Source organism: Carassius gibelio, chromosome B12 (genome assembly GCF_023724105.1).
Source record: "Carassius gibelio isolate Cgi1373 ecotype wild population from Czech Republic chromosome B12, carGib1.2-hapl.c, whole genome shotgun sequence".
Taxonomy (NCBI): Eukaryota; Metazoa; Chordata; class Actinopteri; order Cypriniformes; family Cyprinidae; genus Carassius; species Carassius gibelio.
Genome location: NC_068407.1, coordinates 9,377,637 through 9,400,020, shown reverse-complemented (window position 1 = coordinate 9,400,020; position 22,384 = coordinate 9,377,637). Strand labels below are relative to the sequence as shown.

The following is a 22,384-nucleotide window of genomic DNA, read 5'->3' as shown; positions in this document are numbered from 1 at the left end:
TAAGAAAAGCGATTTTCTTTCGCTCTTTTGGCCACACATCTACTGTATATGCCAAACATACACATTTTCCAGTTGAATTTTTAGGTATAAAATAATAACAACAATAATAAAAAGTATTAAAAAGCTGCCTGAAAATGTACATTCTGCAGTGATTGTGCGCTGAAAATAGAGTTAGAAATGACAAATTATTATAATAAGCTAAATTTATTAAAACAAATAAGTAATTACACTATATATAATCACTGAAACTTAAACGAAATAAAACAATACAGTTTTAATTTCGATCACTTTAGGCCAATGGTGAAGAATAGGCTCTAACTAGGCTCTAAATAGGCTCGGACGTGGCATATACACAAGTTAATTCAGATTCATCGTATAAAATGTCTTCACCCCACAGAATCCTTTACAAACTCTTTAGACAATAGCGTCTTGCCTCAAATGAAGCAAAGAACAGGTCTCGAGCTGTCCAGTCTGTGATTTAGAGGAGACCAGAGTGTGTGTTTATACGCACGCTGGTGTTTTTTTGTGAATGGAGCTCATTACGTATGCAGCCTTCACGCGATCCATTCACAAACTGCTGCTGCTGCTGCCTCTGTTCGTCTTCCTTCCCCTCTCAGTCTGCGTGGATCTCATTAAAACACAGCCTAAATGACCACAAACGGTTAAGGCATGGATTATAAGATGGATGGATATCTGGACCAGCAAGTGCCTTATACTTTAGCTAATGTGAGTATGGCTTTATTCACTTCAAAGCTTCACTGGGCTTCACGCGGATATGTTGTGCTGTTTCTCTGTCGTCGTTGCATGTGATTTGTTTTAAGCAAGCGCTGCTGCGTTGGAAACTCTTTTCAGTTTGGGCTAAAACCAAGTTAAAACGGTCGCAACTGGTCTACTAAATATTCGTTTTCTCCATGTTGCGCTCAAAAGGTAAAGTTGAATCCTTTCAGCAAACGCTTTTCTCAAATCTGAATTCTTACATAAAAGGAAATCAATACTTCCCTTTTGAGAATACTTGAATGCAGTATTTGCTATTGTAATAGCACTATAAAGCATATTGCAAAATCCTATTTATTCTTGACAGGATCCTGTATTTTTTCTACCTTGTCATAGTGCACTGTGACAATTATCACTTTTAATATTTATTTTAAGATTAAGGTTTAGGTTCTTTATAGTGAGTTTTAAGATAAATATCCATCCTTGTGGTTCTGAAGTTACACTATAATTTTACTTTGAGTATGCATTTTGTACTTACATAATTTAGTTTCTGTTTTGTAGAGGTCGCAAGGAAATGGGCCCCTAAATAGACTGTTGATGGCAACAAAAAGGAAATACATGGACACCGAATTACCCCCTCAGGAATCCGAAGGTAAAGAAGCAAAAATGTTAAAAAAATTCATTTTGTCTATCTTCACCGTGTATTTTCATCTCTGTATTGTGAAGCTATTGCATGTCAGAACATTTTTTTTCTAGTAAACAGATGAACAAAAAAGGAAATAAATATTTGAAGCTTGTATGGGAAAAATAGATCAGTGCGATAATGATTTACGTTCCTTTTCAGATCTCTTTCAGGATTTAAGCCAACTTCAGGAGACATGGCTCACCGAAGGTATGCGCCTGTTCTAAGCATGTATTGTGTGTCTATATTGCAATAAATATGTCCCTCTAGTGGCAGTGAGCGAGGAAATGTCACAGGAGGACATGCTATAGCAAGTTCACACTGCTTGGTGAGATTTACAAAACAAAACAACAAAAAGATTTAGACTGAGGTGGCTTATTTGCTTAATAAGGCAAGACAGCTGTTAGAAATAACTCATGTTTTCATTTTAGAAATGTAATAGGTGTGATAGTTCAATACGGTATTTCAGTCCTGAATTTAAAATGATTTTTTACTGTACATCATGGCAATCACTGTCGTATACGTGTTGCTTTTGTACAAAAATGCCTTGATTGCACAACGCTGCTGGTTACATTTTATTCGGAAAGTCCTGACAAAGGCTCTTAAAGCCTGTACACCCAGGCAAAGCAAACAAACAGCATCAAAGCTGGACAGTCAGGAGGCAAATAGTTGGAATGAACCCTGCCAGAAACAATTTACTGTGTACATGTCAGAGTGTGGAGAACACAAAAGCTGCTCTCAATGAGACCGGGTGGCTGGAACCCCGCTGTTTTGAATGAATTATACATCTGTCCCATTGCGAACCCTTATGTGTATTTTAAGTTAAAAGCTGAGGTGATGTAAATTGGATTTTAAAAATTAAATGATAAACACTGATTTTGTCCAGAATGTTAATGCATAATTTTATCTTATGCTTAATCAAAAATTGTGTCTGGTTGTAATTGCATGCAGTAAAGATGACATATGGCAAAAACGAGATGCATTATCTTCATATATCACCGAAGAGTCTTAAATACACATATTATAACACAACAATATTATAAACATTACTAAAATGATTTATTTATTTATTTAAATATTACATCCATTTAAAGGAATCCATCAATGTTGTTAATGGGATATTTTAAGGATTTCAAAGGGCATGGTCAAAATAAGAGTTCTCATTAAATTGCATAATCTTCAGAGCAGAACTATCAGCTATAATCATGCAGCGTCAAACTGTGAACTTCACACATCAGTCAGGAGACAGGGAAGGCAATGACCATAAACCAGAAACAATAGAGAACCATCCCTGACTCCACGACAAGTACACAGGTGAAGTAGTGCAGACACTTTAGCTATGAAGTTGGACCAGGGATTTTAGTGTATTGAGAGAACAAACAAAGCAAGAAATAACTTTATTGCTCACACACACTTGATCTTTAAAACCAGCCCTAGTTTCCAGGCCGTGAACTTTCCTTTGTTCTTTTCGGAAGCAATGGCTTATAATCAGGCGGTTATGATGAGTAATTCCCCATATTGTCAAAACAGACACTGCTGGAGGGAATTCTGCACTTTAAAGGATAAGATAAAACATAGAAGCAGGCCAAAAGTTGTTAATAGAAAAGCTTGTCCAGTCATGTGAGTATTCTTTACATTTTAAGACAGACCTCCTGGCTCCTCCCAGGATCTGCCGAGCTAAAAAAAAAAAAGTCATTCAGGTTCACTCAAAGAAAAAGGAAACATGTCTCCATGCTTGCACAGACAAACTTTGGTCTTGTGCTGACTTGCATTTCAAAGCCCTTGACAACATGTTCCTGGAAGCTCACTGACTTGAAACACACACACACACATACACACACACACACACAGACATACTCCCACAGACATTCACAGACACACGGTCTGATGTGACTATGAATGCGTTCGCATACACACACACACACACACACACACACATTCTAACTAGACTGAAAGAAATCGAGTTGGCTTTAATCAGCCCTGGAAACTCTAAAAAGCTTGAGGGACTCACATTAAACGGATATATATTTTTTTTATCTGTCTAAAATCGCATGTGCTCCTTTTAAAAAAAAGTTGAAACACGTCTGAATGATTTATTGCTTTATCTGGTGGGCCAAATATTGGCTTTAGCTTTGACTAATCCTTACTAATCCTCCTCGAGGCAGAAAAGAAAAAAAAACTTAAATGACTGTAATATAATTACAGTATAGCAACAGGATAAGAGCAGCATCTATGAAATTAATGTAATTTCTTTGAGCATGCTCAAAGGGGCATCAGTACAGTTTCCGTCACACAGGAAGTGCCAGATTATTGTTAAAGAGATGGATTTAATTCTCCTAATGTTCTGGTTTCTGTGTTTATGGACTACTGGCTAAAAAAGAAGAGAATGTGCCCAAGAAAAAAAGAAGTATGTTACCAGTGTCACTGCCATATATGAGCCTGCATGACTAACAGCTATTGCATGTCAGGAATAAAAAAAGAACAGGGATAAAGGGGAAGAACCCAAGTTTCTTTTGCTTGTGCCTTTTATTGAGCGATAAAAAAAAATCGAAAATCAAAATTTTTAGCTTGAATCCATAATTATTATTATTATTTTAGCTAAGGGACACCACTGTACATCACATTTGTATTTAATCCAGGCTTTGAGAGACAATATTTTATGGTGCTTTGAGATGTTGGTGTGTAATAAATCTGAGAACAAGTCTTACTAAGTCCAGAAAATAATCAGTCGAAGAAGAAAAGGCAATATAACTATGGCAGGAAATTCAAAGTCGCTGTCATCAATTTGAATATCCTAGCTGCTTTATTTAAGGACAACTCAGTGTGGCTACTTATATTTATTATTTTTTAGTCATATGCATAATAACAATGACTTATCAAGGCTTTTGTCCAACTGTACTGAGTGCAGTTCTTGGAATCATATTTCATTATTGAACCAGTCTGCAAATTTACAAATCCACAAAAAGTAAAGTCAGCAAATCCATATATTATTATTAATACCCTTTATGGGATATTATTGATTGTTACTGTACATTATTATGCAATCGGTATGTAAGACATATCCATTGCTTGTGTTTGTGTAGATTTCACCCAGCATGACCTTTAAAGAAAAAGAGTCTCAACAGAATCCATCCACATTTAATTTAACCATTAAAACGTAAAGAAATTAGTTTACGTAATGTCAGAAACATTTTTCATACAATTGTATGCATGCCAATAGTATGATATTAAAAAAAGATCAAAGCGAACTTTTTTTCTTTGTCTAAGGCTCATTAAACTGCACTCTTCGTCTACTTTCTATTTTCTCTATTCTTTCTCCTACTCCCTTTCTCTTCTCAAACACTTATTGCATGACCTTAAAAGCCAGCGTTCAAAGACTTCAAAGGAGGCGATGAATTCCAGAACACTTCACCAAGCAGAGCTGACCAACACTGTCTGAGAATGTCGTCCAGTTTTTTTGTTCTGTGTGCGTAGGAAGAGACATTTAGTATTAATGCTACGCTCCTACATTTGCTCTCGTCTGAATCGTTTTTTATTCTGTAATACATGCTTACGATGGATAAGCGAGGGAATTGTCTACATCAGCTCGAAAGACTGTAAATCCATCAGCAGGATCCAGCTAGAGTGTTGGTGATGGGTAGGGGGAGGTCATCACTTGTGGACGGACATAGATCACCCCTTATTATGTTTAAATAAGGCCTGTATATGATACAGATGTGTGGAGTTGCCGGATGTGCACGTGCTCCCTCAGATTTTGAGTGAATTTTCTATGCAACATTTGTATCGTTTAGAATTAGGTTGCAGGATTTATGTTATGACATGGCAGAAATCACCCATTTACATCTAAATTTGGTCACTCCGATATGCCCTTGAACATTTCAGAACCAGCACTGGTGATCTTTCAAAAACAAAAAACAAAACAAAAACAACAACAAAATTAAATACGTATCTAATCAATTAAAGTTGACGCAAAGTCAAAGATACAAGTGAAAAAAAAGCCAAAATACAAATACAAAAAGAAGGAGAGAGCAAATTTTGATTCAAGAGTAATAATAGCCCATCTACCGTTCATCTGATGGAATTCAGCAGTAATCAAGATATCTGCACACACACACACAGTAGTGATATTGATCCTCTGGCCATGGAAGAGTGCTGGCACATGGAAAAGTGGAGGTGAAGGTCACGAGCTGTCCAGAGGCAGTAACTCAGGTTTCATTGGGATGATGAAGGGAGACACAGGCTAAGCTAATGGACAGCCCATCCCTTCATCAAATCACAGTGTCCATTTAGACTCTGTGTGCTCAAGAAAAATGACTTGGTTTGAAAACATATTTTGAGTCGGATTTCTGAGTCAGCAGGGGCAGAAAGAAGGAAACAGGAAATCGTAAATCCAAAAATGTATTTTAACCCTCATGGTATTTTGGGGTCAGAGAGAGACCCAAAAAATAACATCAGGTTGTATTTACTATTTAAGGGACTCCATACAAATGTAAATGTCTTTGAATGTTTTTCTTTATTTCAGAAATATTTGCCGTAATATACTAAATTATAGTTTAATATAGTGTAAATTCATTATATAGTATTTTTTTTTTTTTTTTTACCTTGTGATATTTCTTTTAATTCATTTTTAATTTTCTACAAATGGATCCCAAACAGAAACAGCGCTTCTAGAATCTATTCATATTTCAGAAAATTCCTTTTCTGCTCTGTGTTCAAACATGAATAATATCTGCCTGGTCAGGTGAACTTCATAAAAGAATAATTCGTTTACTCCTAGTTTTTATACATCCGTCAATAAATACATTAGTACATGTTTTTAGAATGCTTGTTTGAAAATGTTTGTGGTCTCTGCAGCTCAAGTTCCTGACAGCGATGAGCAGTTTGTTCCTGACTTCCACTCAGAGAACTGTAAGTACATCGTTCCTTTTGATTTACGTCTTATGCATTAACATTAATGAACATGAAACCTGAGAGGGTGAGAGAGATGACAAAAACAAAAAGATAAAGAAGAGGAAGTAGGTTTGTACAATTATTTGTCCAAAAAGTGACTGATTGACAACCCGCTGGAGGCTGAGGCGTGGAGGTTTTCAGACGAACAGTCCTGTTCTCAGGCTGTGCGTAACAGAAAGGCATATACATGACCTACTACTCTTACACTGACGTATTTGGATGTTCATACTTAAGAGCAGCTTCCATTTGCATGTGCTTGAAAGACTCAATTGAGCAGCTGAGGAAGCCGGTAAAAGTTCATTCAGCAGTCAAGCACAAAGATTTCCTTTTTGTGTCTGACAGAGGTGTAAATGGGAAAGCAAATTCCTGTACCGCACAACGCAAATGCCGCCTTTTCAACTGCTTTCCTTGTTTTGTTGTGTCTCCTGTCAATAGCGTGCCGGGCTTTGTGGCGCGCACTCTGTAAACAGTTCCTTTTGAACCTTTTGTTTCAGCCATTCACAACATATGGGTTGGGTCTTTACCACGTTGGCGAGTCTGTTATGGTGACAATTTTTTCAAGGGTTGTAAAGTTCACAGAATGAGTCATAGATCTTGTTTTTTTTTCAGTAACACGAACCGGGCCGTGGCTTGCTAAAAGACGGAGTGTAGAACACTTATGTGTGCAAACAGCGCCATTCTAGATCTGACCTCCAGTGACAGATGCTCCCCATAACATATTGTTCTTGTCTGTTGTGCAACAATGAGGGGGAGGAAGTGGAGATGAACTCTGGAGCAGGAAAGGGTCATGTCTACTTAACCCCATCAGGACATAACCAATCACAAGTGCTCTTTGCCATTGACAGCCTTTCCTAATACTCACAGAGGAGATGGGAGTTCAAGCTGACAGGCCTGTCACATTAGTAAAGTGCAGCAAAGCTTTGACTGACAGCAACACCCCACCTTTCATTTAGACGTAATGGAGTAATAACTCACGAATTGAGGTCGCTCATTGAGAAAAAGCCTTGAGTTGGCAGGGCGAATGTAAGCATAAACATATTCTCCCATGTTCGTGGTCCTTATGGTGTTGGGTCAGTTTATGCCACCAACTAAGATCCAAACACAGCCTCCTTTCTATTGGTTTAAACTCACTAAGATTATCAAGACATTCAGGTGAGTCAGATGTTTTGCTAAATCGTGCCAGCATGTTACGTTTCATAACCGTCTCTTGGCCTTTTGTCTGTAAACACATGAGGGAAAACAAGATCAATGGAGTCAAGTGCTCGGTTGTTTTGCCAGTCAAGTTGTTTCCCGTCTGGGCACGACCGTGAGCGTAAGACTCCGGGATGGAGTGGAATGCCAGATTAAAGAAATGGGGGAGGTGCTGGACATGTTGTTGTGCAACACCTGCACATCTGGCAAATCTATCCCCATCCCTCTCGTTTTTCCACATTGAGAGTCTCCATTTGGCGTAATTCTGTGACCTGTGTGTCATTATTAGCAATGGAACTCAGCAATTTGGTCTCCTTGGTACATAAACTCATTCAGAACTTTGGATATAAATGTGAAGATGACTAGTTTGGCTAGTTAGGGAATCATTAACTTGCTTTAAATGAGTCCTCTAGACTTTAAACTAGACAGCGCTGTAGAAAATGAATAGCCAAAGGTAATGAATCAGAACAAGCGATCACAAAACCTCATAAATTGTAAGAATTTGAAACTGTACTTATTACTGGTATTTATTATTGGTTGAACAGTAACCAATAAATTTAAATATCTTTTGGAATCTCTTTACAGTATTGATTAGAACATGGAGATTTAGTCTTGTTTGTAATGTCACTCAAAGAACAGGATTCTTTCTCCCATTCATGAAAATGCCCAAGAGCAGAACTGACTCCACCCTCATGGTTCCTTTTTCTGAATGGAGCTTTTAACCCCACCCCCATCCTGTTTTGTACCAAAATGTGATAATTTAGGCTGTCTTTTCTCTCCCGTTCTTTCTGTCTCAATGCTGAGTGTTCCAAGATGTGAGTTAATCCTGCAAATGCTGTGTTGTGGGAGCCATTGTTTTGTTTTGTGCCTTGTTGTAATTATATAGGAAGTCGTGGCTATAAATCCAGTTCCAGAAAAGAGAAGTCTACAGAGAGAGTGAGAGAAAAAAAAAGAGCAGGAGAGATAAAAACACAAGAGATGTGCAAAGGGATTTCGGAATTTATAGTCTTAAGTTTGTTTGCACTTCCGTTAGCTCTCTCGACATGTCTGATATATCATTGGATCGTGCTGTTGTGTTCACCCCCTCGCCCCTCCTCAAACAAAATATGCAGCTCTACAGCTCTCAACTTTCCAAAATACAGCTGCTATGCAACAAAGTCTGCAAAAACATCCTCAAGAGTGCCAAAAATGTACAGAGACCAGTCATTCTTCCCCATAGAGGGGGCCAGGCTTTCCTCTTTCACTAACTTTTTGCAGTGAAATGAGCCACACGCGTACACACACACCGACACACGCACACATTTAAGCCCCACATTTTTTATGAATGGGCTGGTTGTGAGGGACTGGCTGAGGCAGCACATTAAGAGAAAACGGAATCTCCATTCATGATTTGAACTGACTGAGAGCTCCGCTCAACGCAGTCTTTACTGAGATGTTTTTCTCTACCTCCTTACCGTTTTTTTTTCAACCTCTTTCACTTTCTTTGTCCATCTTAATTTCTTTGTTGCTTTTACTTTCTCTTTTGTTTTTTATACATTTTTTCTTTCACTCTTTTTAATCTTCTCTTTCAGTTCTTAGCCCTCTTTTGATCGCGCTTTCTTTCTACTAAATTACAGTATATAATTATTTTATAACAAACTATTTCAATTAAGTTTTTTTGCAACATTTTTCTTAGTTTGCGTTAATTTTTAAATATACAGAACTATTCAAAAGTTGGAGTCAGTAAGATAAAAAAAGATATTACTTTTATTCAGCAAGGATGCATTGATTATTATTATTTTATTTTTATTTTTTTTACATAGAATCTTTTTTCATTAAATGAAAATGGTTCTTTTGAACTATCTATTCATAAGGAATCATAAAAAACCCACATTTTATTACTATCACATTTATTGGGAAAAGTAATGTTAACAAATACAGTCTCGTTGGAAAGTTTAAACTTTGTTTCTTTTGAAAGTTTGAAGTTTTAACCTTTACAAGAGGAGCATTTGTCGTAACCGGCAGAGGTTTAGAATGTTTTTGTAGGTGGATAAATGCCGGACTGTAAGTGACAGTAAACAGCATCTCAGACTCTTTAAAACATGAATTTGGAAGCTTGTGCTCTGCTATGCTTTTGGAAGAAGCTAGAATATACTCTTTAGGTATGGCCGCTGAGGCACTGAATGGACAGCAGTGTGTATTTTACTGCATCGGTGAGGACAGAAGCAGTGGGGCAAATACTCTAAACCTACCCAGGAAATTGCCTTTTCTCCCCCTTTTCTTCCTTTCTCCTGCTGATAGAAAAGAAACTGAGGCGGGGGCTAATGATAACATAGAACACATGTAACATAACATACACGTCCACACACATCAGAGACTTCCAGTGCACTGCGATAGACAGCGTTTGGAGACACATAGTCTCTTCAAGCTAAATAGTGCAAGTCATCGCTTGTCTAAATCACTTAGCTCAGTCCATTGTTTCAGCATAATCTCACGTCAGTTCTGCTGAAATGCAACGGGCCACGTCTCGTATTGAAAAAGCAATGATGGATGTATTGATCCAGGGTGATCTCAGAACTAGATTAGGCAGCAGAAGAAAAAAGCTTGAGTGTTTCTCTATCTCTCTCTGTATAATTAAGATATCAGCCCAGATGTATTTCTCACCGGCTTGACAGAAATTCAATGAGCAGGTGTTATCTCCAATCTCTCTTTGCATTCTCTTTGCAGTAGGGTTCATTATATAATTTCTGCAATGATCAGAGAAATCAATATATGTATTAAACATTAAGAGTGGACTGCAATATATTGAGGGCTGACGAATGTGAGGTTGAGAGTTTGATTACTCTTTAGACATGAAAGCTCACATAAAACACTATCATGTTGCGATGGATAACATCATTGTATTGCGTCATCCACCTTTCGCATTTTCACTTTCGTACAGTTTTACCAAAGTGAATTTTTTGGTAATGGTTAAAATAGCTTAATGATTCATTTTTAAAAGATGGATGGTGCATTTCTTTTATTGGCAAAGAACGTCATGCGGTTTCAACGGAAAAAATAATCCAATCATAAATGGGAACTGATACCATGTTGTTAACAGAAACTGGTCATATGGAAATTCAGACCTAGACCCAACGCCCCAACCTACACCCAATTACAACAGAACATTTAGTACATAAAAATACTAAACATTTTAAGCACCCAAAAGTGTGTTTAAAAAAAAGAGCACAAAATTTAGCTTAGATACACAAGACTCTGTCTGATCGTTTCTACTTATCTTGTTATTCAAGTTTGCAAACAAATCTAGAGCTACCAATAGCTGAAACTCAAAGGGGAAGTTACTGAGACTCAGAAGTAACAGTCAAACCCAAGCGAGCAGAGTACTATTTTTATGGAAAACCCCTGGCCATTCACCATCGGAGAGAGGCCAGAACTTCATTTTTTGTTTGCGTACCCTCGCTTGCTCTCTCTTTCATTCTGTTCGTGTTGACATGGACACCACATGTCCGCCATGTGTTCCTGAACTGTGCTGAGATGATAGCATTGATTCAGCAAAACCTCTGGCTGAAAGAACAGTCCTTTCTGTCATCCACATCTCTCCCCAGACTTTCCACTGATCATTTCAATGATGATGGATTAACAAAAGCTTCTCAAACCAGGAAAGAAAACCTCTTAGCTTCTTTTCTACTTAAATAAATAAATAAAAATCCACAAAAAGCCATGAAAGAAACCGCTCAAAAACAATGATCTCTGTAATGCTCACCAAGCCATTATACACAATACCAAATGTTTGGAATCAGTAATACTTTCATTCAGCAAGGACACATTAAACTTTGTGACTTTTTGTTTTGCAATCATGTCACTTTTATTTCAATTAAACACCCGATGTACGTCCTATGACAGGCTGTACTTAAAAAGAAACAAGCTTTGAGAGCCGTGTTAAGTGGGCTGCCCAAAATCAATACTTCCATTTCAACCTTTAAGCCATTCAGACATAATTGGCATCCTGGTTGTTCTTATTGATTTGTCACTGTTGGTCTTAAATGGCCAGTGGGACGCCAGGTGGCATCTCTTCACTCACTCTCAAGTAGATTGTTATCATAATCAAAAATCTGATTTTATCACGACAGCAGCTCAAATATCAAACACTTCCCATCACACCAGACTAACACAACTTTGTTCAGTGTTTTTATCAAACGGTCTTTGCATAAAGACTTGTTCTGTTCAGGATTTGTGTTTTTTTTGGATTTGGATTTGTCTCACTGTACCTTCTGAGTTGATACAGTTGGCCTCAACCGTAACTGTCATAAGATGAAAGTTTCCAGGATGTGAGCCTGACATGAATATACAATACTGTCCAGATGATCAGTGGAGTTAAGCTTTAACAAAGCTGTCCTGCCTTAACAGTGACTGAAATCTGGCTCACAGTTTCGTAAATGGTACTTTTATTCAAACTAAATTGATTAGTGATTACTTGTACTTTGACACACTTTCTTAGGACGATCCCCCAGAGCTCTCTGCAAAGGCCACCATACCTCCATCTGTCACAGCTGGTGGATCTTTTTTTTGTTTAGCACACAGGCTATCGGGGTCCTGAGATTTGTTTGGGGGAGTTGACTTGAATGGCCCTCTGTAATGATCCCCTACTTCCTAAAGCACTCAACCATGACCATCACCTTTCACCCCTTATCATCTCCACTGAATCGTGCTATTTACATATGTAAAGTCCAGCTCCCACCTCTAGCCCAGCCTGTCTCTAAAAGCACATCCTGAATGGAGACACTCTTGTCATTAAGGGACAATGCTCCTGGTTTTCCACACTTAAGATGTAGCTTGAATGGAGGTGTGAACGGTAAATGCACTTGTATGTAAGGACAGCACTATTTAAATCTACAGTATATTTTGGCAGGTTTATATATAGCCTTACATGGCAGATTACAATCACTAGAGGTGTCAAACTCATTTTAGGTCAAAGACCGGTCTTTTTATTTGTAATTTTTTCCAGGTTTAAATGTCTAATAAACTTTATGCTGTCTTCATAATGGTATAAAACAAAAGAGAGCACAAAGAAAGTAATAATTTCACTATTATTTGTAACAAAAAAATGCCTGCTGATAGCTGTAAATTCTAAATTCATACATGAATCACATAAAACCAAATGTTTAAGTAAAAAAAAAAAAAAAACATATACGTGTTCCAACCTCTCTTACATTGGCCACAGGCCACCCTTTCTTTCTTTTTTTCTTTTTTTTACCCTTCCTCTGATCTACACTCTTTGAAGATAATAAAGTAGGCGTGGAGTCCTTCCAGTGAAATCTAAATTAAATGTAAAAAATGATGAATTCCTCTTTGGTATTAAGCGTTATAATAAGGCCTCTGGCAAACTCTCTTTCCTAATCACTGACTACCTACTTCAAGAGCCAAGAATATCTAAACACAGATGTTACATTACACATTAAGGATCTCAACCCCTATCCCCCACTTTTTCCCAGAAACAAAACCTAAGAAATATGAGTTGCTTTAGAGAACAGTGATGTAACTTTCACACGAATCTTAAAGAGAGAAAGCAGAAACTGAGAGCTTTGGGCAAATTGCACCAAATAAAGTACAAGATCTTCCTTTGTCACATCACTGTTTACACGAGTGCCATCGGTCTGTAAACTCGAGGAGATTTGATGACAGACGGCTGTGTCTTGATAATGTTACATGTTCCCGAAGTGTCCTCCTGAAGCCCTCGTTTGGTCCTCCATCACATTTTAGAGTATTTAGAGTAAAATGATTCATTGCTTTAATAGAGTGGTTTTAGTGGTTCTATATTCGTAATGTATTTGTAGAAGGCCTTGCAGCCTTATTGATCAAATGAACAGTCCATTATTAAAGCATAGCACTGATTTGAGACTTAAAATGTCAAATCTATACATTTTATGTAGACTCGTTAAAGAGGAGAATGCTTAAGAATCACTCTTTCGGTTCATATTTCAACTCTTTCTCTTTCGATTTGAGTATTGGCTTTGAGGGGGCGGGGCTTGTGCTGAAGCCCCCCCATTTTTTCCCCTTGCTATTGTGAATGAAATATGCAGTTACCTGAGCCTGGGTTTCAGCGTTGCCTGTTCTGTCAGGTTTGCGCCCACGACAATCAACACATAAACAGCCATAAACACAGAGCTGCTGCTCAGCTGGAAGAGCACAGCTGCTGCTGTTTACCCTGAGCGGCCCAGTAAAACATCCTGTACCGTGCCGTCTTTGAGCCCGGCTGCTCTCCTTCAATAATAAACAGCACTGTAGTTCAGACCCAGACCCCACGCATGCTGGGCGACTCCTCTGCTACTCCCTCAGCTAAATGCCAAAATCTTTAAAAGCTGGGCTGGAGATACTGAAGAATACACACACACACACCTTATGTAAATGACCAGCTGCTGATGTGTTCTGATAAAAGGCTTACTCATTTAATCACAACCATTGAATGTTTTTAGCAGGTCTGTGCTTTTAAAAGTGTTGAAGCAAAAAATCTGGAAATTTGAATTATGAATCTAATGGACAATAATAATTAATCTAAAATGGTAAAGTCCACTTTTAAATGTTGATTAATGGAAGTAAAAAATGTGATGCTAGTGGATGTTTATGTCTGTAATTGTTTTAAGTTTTACGGTGTTAACTGTGGTTGAGTTAAATGATCACGTTTGCATGATCTACTGCCCTCACTATAGCTAAGGACAAACCAAGCCCATTAAATTATTTGGAATAAATGTGTATCTCTATACTGTTGTTGTATTTTATATTGCATGTTTATTGCATGTTTATTGCATTGAAAGTGGTTCATTAATAAACCTGTTTCTCTGTGTACCACAGCTGTAGCATTCCACAGCCCGCCTGTGAAGATTAAGGAAGAGCCTCAGAGTCCCGGCTCAGACCCCAGCCAGTCTTGCAGTCACAAGCAAAGCTTCAGCTACCCCAATGGAGAGCAGTGCCTTTACGCCAGGTCAGTCGAAAGCCGGATGCTGTTCCTTGATGCCTCTCATCAGATTAAGACACTTTCATGGTGTGAGCAGGTTTCAACTTTAGCCCTGTGGACACAGAAATTAGATTCTTAAAATACACATTTCACACTATAATGCAGGTTTCTTCAAATCAGGCCCTGGGAGGTCCCTTGACTGCAGAGTTTTGGCCTGATTTTGTTTGAAATGACGTTAGACTGATTCGTTCTTCAATTACACTTGAAGTATATCATAGCCACAATCAAGGACACCTGATCAAGCTAATCAAGGTCTTCAGAGTTACTAGAAAATTAGTCGTAGGAGATTTTTATCTTGAGCTAAATTATGCAGGGCAGTGATTATAATAAGTGCAATGATGCTTTAATCTCTAAAATATACCTCATATATCACAGAAGTGTATTTATGTCCCGTAAAAGTCGTTTTGAAAACATCTCAAATGATGCAATGGGTTTAATTGCATTCTGTGGTACAAACAACATAAAAAAAACTGTTTATTTAATTCAATGCAACTAACATTTTCAAACATTATTATTTGAGGGTCAGAATTTGTGTAAATAAATGTATATAATATTATAATAGTATATAATAAAGAGTAAGAATGCATGTTTGGGTCAAATGTAAAACAAAAGTCTATGCACATACTTTTCTGGTTTTAATGTGACCTTCATTTAAACAGACAGAAACAAAATCTACTCCTGAGACATAAAAGTGTTTATAATCGAAGAGACATCCATACAAGATTTCATGCATATATAAGAGGAAAGAAATGCATCGTTGACATTGAAAGTGTCTGTATGCCCTGTAGTGCCTACGAGCAGAAGAGAGCGGCCGTGGGAGCATCAGCAGGAGGTTCTAAGAGCTCTTGTCCAGGGACACCCATGTCTCCTATGCAGCATTACTCCCCAAAACCAACAGTGGGAACTCGGCAGGAGTCAGGGTATATGAATACACCCACCGTCAGCCAATCCCACGCCTGCCTCAGCCACAGTTACCCCATGAACCCCAGGTAACAATAATGATAAGCAATGTGTAGGTTTGTAAACTTTCAAGTAGAGATGCATGATATATTGGTACAGTTATCGGTTGAAAAACTACAACCAGCCATTTTAAATACAAGCGAATCCGTATGGATATTTAAATGTGCATGCCATAGCCTACAGATAAAGCATACTTGCATTGCAACAGCATTTTTAAGATCCTATCTCTCTTAATCAAGGTCTCATTTTTCCTCCCAGTTCCAGGTTCCCTTCCGGCTCTGCAGAGATGTGCCCACCATTCGCTTCCCAAGGCCAGGCCCTGCAGCGCATGCATCCTGCCCATGCCACCGGGGGCGGAGGTGGTGGTTATCTTCGGCAACACTCTGACCCCTGCTTGCCTTATCCTCCTCAGCAGAACTTTAAGCAGGAGTACATGGACCCTCTGTACGACCGAGCCGCCCACATGGCCGGGCCACAGCATCAGAGGTTTCCCCCTGCCCATATGATGGTCAAACAGGAACCCACTGACTACACTTACGAACCTGGTACGTGAGTCAAAAGACTGATGACACAAAATGAATTGATTTGCTTTGAAGTGTTGTCTCATCTCCTCTCTTTTCCTGCAAAAATCAAACCACATTAGGCCACTAATGTAAACAGTAAATTGCTCGACAAAACCAGAAAGTATTTTTTTTAAAGAGATGCTGTTTGTTCTTGTCCGCTTCCACATCCACTGACACTTTACAAAGGTCTCAGAAGTGTTTTTTGTACTTCTGCCCGCTCCTGCTCCTTCACCCCTCCTTCTTCTGCCTGTGTTCTTTGAGAAGGAGGGAGGCATAGGAATTTCATTGAGAAAATGGAGGGCACTGGAAAGACTAGAATCCCCAGCGGAGCACTCGCGGGTGTAGGGTTGCAGCAGCGGCTTCCTTTTTCTGCAGGCAGATGAACTCATAATGGAAAAATGAGCGTAGCCTCAGTAACCTGAGCCCTTGCGCTGGCTTCGTCGAGCGGGGTGGGAGGTGGGGGGGGGGGGTTGTGTTGTAGCCGGGGGGGCTCAGGCCATATACTCACAACACAGGCGAACTCACCTCCTCCCACTCGGCTTTTGCATCTGACACAGGGTCGAAACAAAACACCCTGCTCAGGTCCAACTTATCAGTGTTCTGTGAAAGACTACAAACAACAGTGATCTAACAAACAGTGCACATAGATTAGTAAAAAACAAAGTTTTACCATTTCATCCGATTCTTTCAAATGGAAAAAAAGGAAGCACAACCTTTTCAGGGTTCTTTCGTTTCCTTCTAGTTGGTACTGCATGTCCAGTGTTGTTATTGTAAACTAAGACTGTTAAAATGAATAATTAACATTTCCATAATTGAAATAAAGCACATAAACATAAATGTAATATTATGACTTAAATAGACTTAAAAATTAGAAATGTTTAACTAAGTTGAAGTACAAAAATGACTAGAACAAAGATAAAAAGAAAACTATTAAAAATGAGAAAAGCACTTAAATGACCAAAACTTAAAAATAACAACTGATGCTACTTAGCTCAGATTCATACGTGCAGAAATGTGGTAACTTCGGATGAGATAGTCTGGAACAAAAGGCTGTTTGTGTGAGGATAGAGTGCCCTATCTGCCATGGAGTACAGCATGTTATCAGTAGATTCATCCCTGCCCAGGCCGGTGGCTGCCGCTCTGCTACAGAACAAAACAGAGAGAAATACAAGCTAACACAACGATAAGAACCCGTACCCGACACTTTTGTACAACATGCTGTAGGGCTGCTACAAAACTAATAAAACGAATGGCATAGTTTGATTATTAAATCACAAAGCCTGTGGTTTAAGTAAATAAATATATGCATGACACTGTGTTTAATTACACGTGAGCAGTTAATGATCCAGTGTTTTCAGCATCCTAGAGCAGCGCACATTTAACAAAATAAATAAATAATAATTGCGTGTGCTGTGAGTTTGGGCCATATTCAAATGGTTTTGTTTTTTTGTACAATATTACAATAGTAATACTTCGTATTATGTTTAATCTTACTAACAATTCATAATAATCATCTTCATCATTATATATATATAAAAACAATTACATATTTCCCCAATCGTGCAGCCCTACCTTGCAATTAATGTTTTATAAGGGATCCTGTGACTGTTTCAGTTGAAAATGGAACTGAGAAAATTCCAATCCAGCAGCTCTGTCAACAGTTTCATTAATGAGCTCTACGTATGAGAAAAGTGCTTTAGTCCCTCAGAGCTCTTTCTCCCCTGTGACCCCTTATCACGGCCTCTGCCACTGCATTCTCCAGCCATGAATCATGACTCCACTTCCCAAACAAACTATTTCTCATTTATACAGTATAAAACGAGAGATGGAGAGAGAGAGAGAGAGAGAGAGAGAGAGAGAAGGAGTGGTACGACCGTTATAAAGCTGATTCTGGCTTCCTGCAGTTCTGTGTGACTGTTTAAGATCCACTGCTCTTTACTGCCTAAAAATAAAGCTTGAGACAGGTGATATTATGACAAATGACTTTATGACAAATAGACCTTTCGTCCTTGCAGCACTCAGTGGCAGAGGTTATCAAATCTGCAGATGCACCAGCCTCACACCGTACAGAAATAGTGCCTAAAGAGGACCAACCATGATTAGCTCTGCTCTCAAACCCAGTGAGCTGCCTCACTGCTTACTACCTACATAGGCAGCATATCCTAACCACAACATAACTTCATAAGGAAATAATTATGAATAGTGAGCAACATTAATGTTGCATTAGACTGTGTGTGAAGAATATATGCAATGCTGCCTCCCTGCTAGAAGGGTGCAAAACCGGAATGCTAACATTTAGCTTTTGCTCCGGAGACCTAAAATGCTTCCTATGTAGGAAAATCACTATGGGTTTTGGAACAAAGCAGTGGACTTTTCACCAACGGGAAGCATAAGTAAAGATTATCAGATCATTTGCACGCATCCATCACTGAGGGACATTCGTTTGTGTTTTCTCTGCAGATGTGCCTGGTTGCCCCTCCATGTATCATCACAACGAGGGCTACCCCAACCCACAGCACAACAGTGAAGGTAAGGACATGGTTTCTCCATCTAGAACATGCAGCTCTAGTATAGTTTCACACACTCACAGCACGTCAGTATTGGCCAGTACTGTGCGGTCACCGGCTAACCAGGCCAGAGGGTCTGTGTTTCTGTTGGCATGGACATTTGTTTCTCCCTTGCCTAAAGAATTCCAGGGTAAATATTACTACTGGAAAAGACCGGTATTTTTCCTGGAGTGGAGAAAAATAATCCTTCTCTCCGTTAACTGCATTTGCCGCACCATTTTGGGCATTTTCAGTTGTTAGCTGATCTCTGTAATAAGCCATTAGATACAGAAAATTTGGTTCAATTTGACATAAGTGTACATAATCGCATAATGATAATCATCAAGAATCCTTGTTTCCCATAATAAGAATTCATGGATATCAATGGAAAAAGAGTTACTGTATTCATACATCTCAATTTGAAAAGTCAAACAGGAAAATGCTAGTTATTATTAATGACTACTATTAATACATTAGCACAGTATAACTCAAGTGGATTGTCTTGGTGTCCACTTTCAACTAATAATTCCCTTGTCCTGTCTTACTAGGTTACATGTTTGAAAATGATTCCCGAGTTGTTCCTGAGAAATTTGAAGGTAAGTCTCACTTGTCCAGGTAGGACAGGTATTAATTTCAAATACAAATAGCCTGTTCAGGTGCTACAACAGACAAAAATGAGAAACAATATTAATACTGTGGGGCCCAAAAGTCTGAGGATCATTAGTGAAAATGTGTTCACTATAATATAACGATCAGAATGGAAAACTGAATTGAAAAATGTATTTAAATCTCGAATAGAAATCTACACAAGTTTGTGTTAAACCTGATTATTAGATTCTCGAATATGATTACAAAATACATTTAGAATTTTCGGTGTGGTCTCCCCACTCTCTCAGGTTTTGAAATATAATTGCTATTTATAGGTGAATTAATGGACAATCTCTTTCCCCGAGCTCAGGTGAGGTGAAGCAGGAAGGGGGCGGTGTGTTTCGTGAGGGTGCCCCCTATCAGCGCCGTGGCTCACTGCAGCTCTGGCAGTTTTTGGTGGCCCTCCTCGACGACCCCGGCAATGCGCACTTCATCGCATGGACTGGCCGTGGCATGGAGTTCAAACTCATCGAGCCAGAGGAGGTAAAAATTGAGCTTTTAAGAGTTTTTAGAAGGCAAAATAGGTTTTTATATTCAGAAAACATTAATAGCAATGGATCATCCAAAGAACTAAGATGTCAGTATGATTATTGGGAGGTTCGGATCAATTCGATGCAGTGTTTATTCAGCTTTCACAAACTATAGAGAGAATAAACAATGGGTTTCAGAGATTTGCTTGCAATCAGCTCACAGTTCCCCAGGGTCTAAGAACTCATCCACACGATGCCAGTTTTCCATTAGCTGCCATGCATTATTTACCCCACTTAACAGCATAGGGAAATAAAATGGAGAATGGCTCCATTACCAAATATTACAACCTTCCATTTTGCCCGGAGTCTAAGCATACCGCAGCGGTTGAGACAAGAGCGTTAACCTCCTATTGTCTGTGGTCAGTAGACAGCTAAATGGCATGACTCAGCAAACTATCATGCAGAGATGCATCCATCAGTTCTGCTCAACTGTATGCATGAATCATTCATTACAGCCAAAGTTTTACTATCACAATTAAAGCGTACAGCTCTGTCGAACACCAAACAATCTGTTCCTTAAATGTCAGCAGGCCCACAAGTTTACTGGCCCAAGATGGAACAACAGTTTTTTTTTTTTTTTTTTCTCAAGGGCCCTCATGTCGATCCTTGAAGTTTAGGATAAAAAAGTATTTCCTCTAGGTTTGACAACTAGCAGTTTGAGCTGTGCGCAGTGTGGTGTTTTGGTCAGCGTTTAGTGGTAATTTGGTTGTATAAAAGGGAACTGCATTATTTTGTGGGGACTCGCCCTTCCTTTTCAAAGTTCAGTTGTTGTACAGTCACAAAGGGCCTCTTGTGTTCAAATCAAGTCACTGCAATACAGTCATTTCCTGCTCTTATGGTTTGTATTATGTGCTATTGTGACACTCTAGGTGGCAAGACTCTGGGGGATGCAGAAGAACCGTCCAGCCATGAATTATGACAAACTGAGTCGTTCTTTGCGCTACTATTATGAGAAGGGAATTATGCAAAAGGTATTTCATCACTTATTTTATTGTCTCCTATGCAATTTTTTCTTCACTTCAACACTCACGTTTGGTTGAGATTGACATTACTCTATATTTGTGGTCCCAGAGACTCCAAATAGAGACTCCAGAATAATCTGTCTAAAATTAAAATTAATAATAATAATAATAATAATAATAATAATAAATAGCCTAATTCCAAAATGCATTTTTTTTGTATATTTGCTTCTGTCTGGTTTCAGTTTGACACCAGCAAAAACACTTAAAACAAAATACATATTAAATACGATAACACAAAATTGTCAAGGTGTGTACTACTTAAGTATGTACAGTATGTGTATCACATGAAAAATATTTGCTTTTTTTTAAACTTATATAAATTAATTTAAATAACTCAACATATTTATTATACAAAATTATTTATTTTTAATTACGATATATGCATTTAATTTTCATTTTTATTTCTAGGGTGTCGAGTTAACTGCAAACAAATACATTATTCATGGATGACCTCACAAGTCATGATGTATCAACCTAATACAACGTTAAGCATGTTTTTTGAGATGTTAAAAATGAGTTTGGGGACACAAACAGAACATGAGGGTTATAATTTTTTATTCTAAAAATAATCAATATTTAACTCTCTTTTTTTTCTTTCAGGTGGCTGGTGAGCGTTATGTTTACAAATTTGTGTGTGAGCCGGAGGCTCTGATATCCCTGGCTTTTCCCGACAATCAGCGGCCAAGTCTGAAGGCAGAATTCGAACGCTATGTCAACGAGGAAGACACTGTGCCGCTGTCTCACCTTGATGAGGGGGCGTCTTATCCTCCCGAACCAGCTGCCACAAACATGGGCCCTCAGTCCTACACCAAAGGCTACATGTACTAATGCCACCAACATTTTCCCATGTCCCCCATCCCCAGTTTACTCGCCGCTGCACCTATTGCACATGCCCACCCCATCCACTTGTAAATAAGGCTATGTTTTTTTTTTGATTAAATTAATCTCATTAGGGACTCTGCATTCCTCTCACTTCTGAGGCCTATCTAATCTAGACACAGTACTGTGGTTCAAAAGATTGCTTAATAAAGACCCAATATTACTACTATACCATGTGAACAGTCTCTTGTTTCTTATGTTTGCAACAAAAACAAAATGATCCAGAGGGCGAGATAGGATCCAAAATTACAGATCCAACTTCTCCCACTTTACATATCCCTAAACCTACCAGTCTTCTCCCCCTGGATGTGGATGTAACCTCAACCCTGGATCTTGTGTACTGCAGCGAGGTCTTCGGTGCTGACAACTGATGCAGTTTACTAGAGAAAACCTATTAATGAATGAATAGCAGTTCTAAATATATAAACATTCTTTTTGCACAAAATGAGCTAAACTCAAAGACAATTGTGTAATGTAAAGCAACCTCCGGTATAAATCTTAAGTTCTTAACATTTCTTTACCACACATTCAAGTGGGGGTGTAATGACCTTTAATGAAGCGTGTTAAAAGAAATGTATACTACGTTATTCGTTCTAGAACTCTAGTGAGACGGAGGCCTTTTACACAGAACAAGTTGTTGTTTTTGTTTTGTAACAATGTACTGCTTTTCTATTTTTCTAAAAATGTGCTCGTGTCTTTTAGAGAGGG

General features: G+C 38.5%; 1 protein-coding gene across 2 annotated transcripts; it reads left to right on the top strand.

Annotated features, from left to right (window-relative positions):
* The first annotated feature begins 491 nt into the window (after positions 1 to 491).
* On the top strand, positions 492 to 21,845 carry etv4 (ETS variant transcription factor 4). Of its 2 annotated transcripts, none has more exons than XM_052571565.1 (12): positions 492 to 726; positions 1,276 to 1,366; positions 1,559 to 1,606; positions 6,251 to 6,304; positions 14,366 to 14,495; positions 15,317 to 15,517; positions 15,747 to 16,033; positions 18,512 to 18,580; positions 19,146 to 19,193; positions 19,556 to 19,728; positions 20,645 to 20,746; positions 21,398 to 21,845. In XM_052571565.1, the coding sequence occupies exons 1-12, from the start codon at positions 670 to 672 to the stop codon at positions 21,623 to 21,625; spliced, it is 1,488 nt and encodes a 495-aa protein (XP_052427525.1). In that variant the 5' UTR covers positions 492 to 669; the 3' UTR covers positions 21,626 to 21,845. The 2 variants fall into 2 exon arrangements, with proteins under 2 accessions (XP_052427525.1, XP_052427526.1); XM_052571566.1 differs by lacking the exon at positions 492 to 726 and adding an exon at positions 773 to 927.
* The last annotated feature ends 539 nt before the right edge of the window (positions 21,846 to 22,384 follow it).

Coding starts and splice junctions, on each gene's coding strand:
- etv4 (XM_052571565.1), top strand. CDS start 670: ATGGATTATAAGATGGATGGATATCTGGACCAGCAAGTGCCTTATACT. Junction 16,034..18,511: donor TGACTACACTTACGAACCTG/GTACGTGAGTCA, acceptor TTTTCTCTGCAG/ATGTGCCTGGTTGCCCCTCC. Junction 18,581..19,145: donor CCCACAGCACAACAGTGAAG/GTAAGGACATGG, acceptor CTGTCTTACTAG/GTTACATGTTTGAAAATGAT.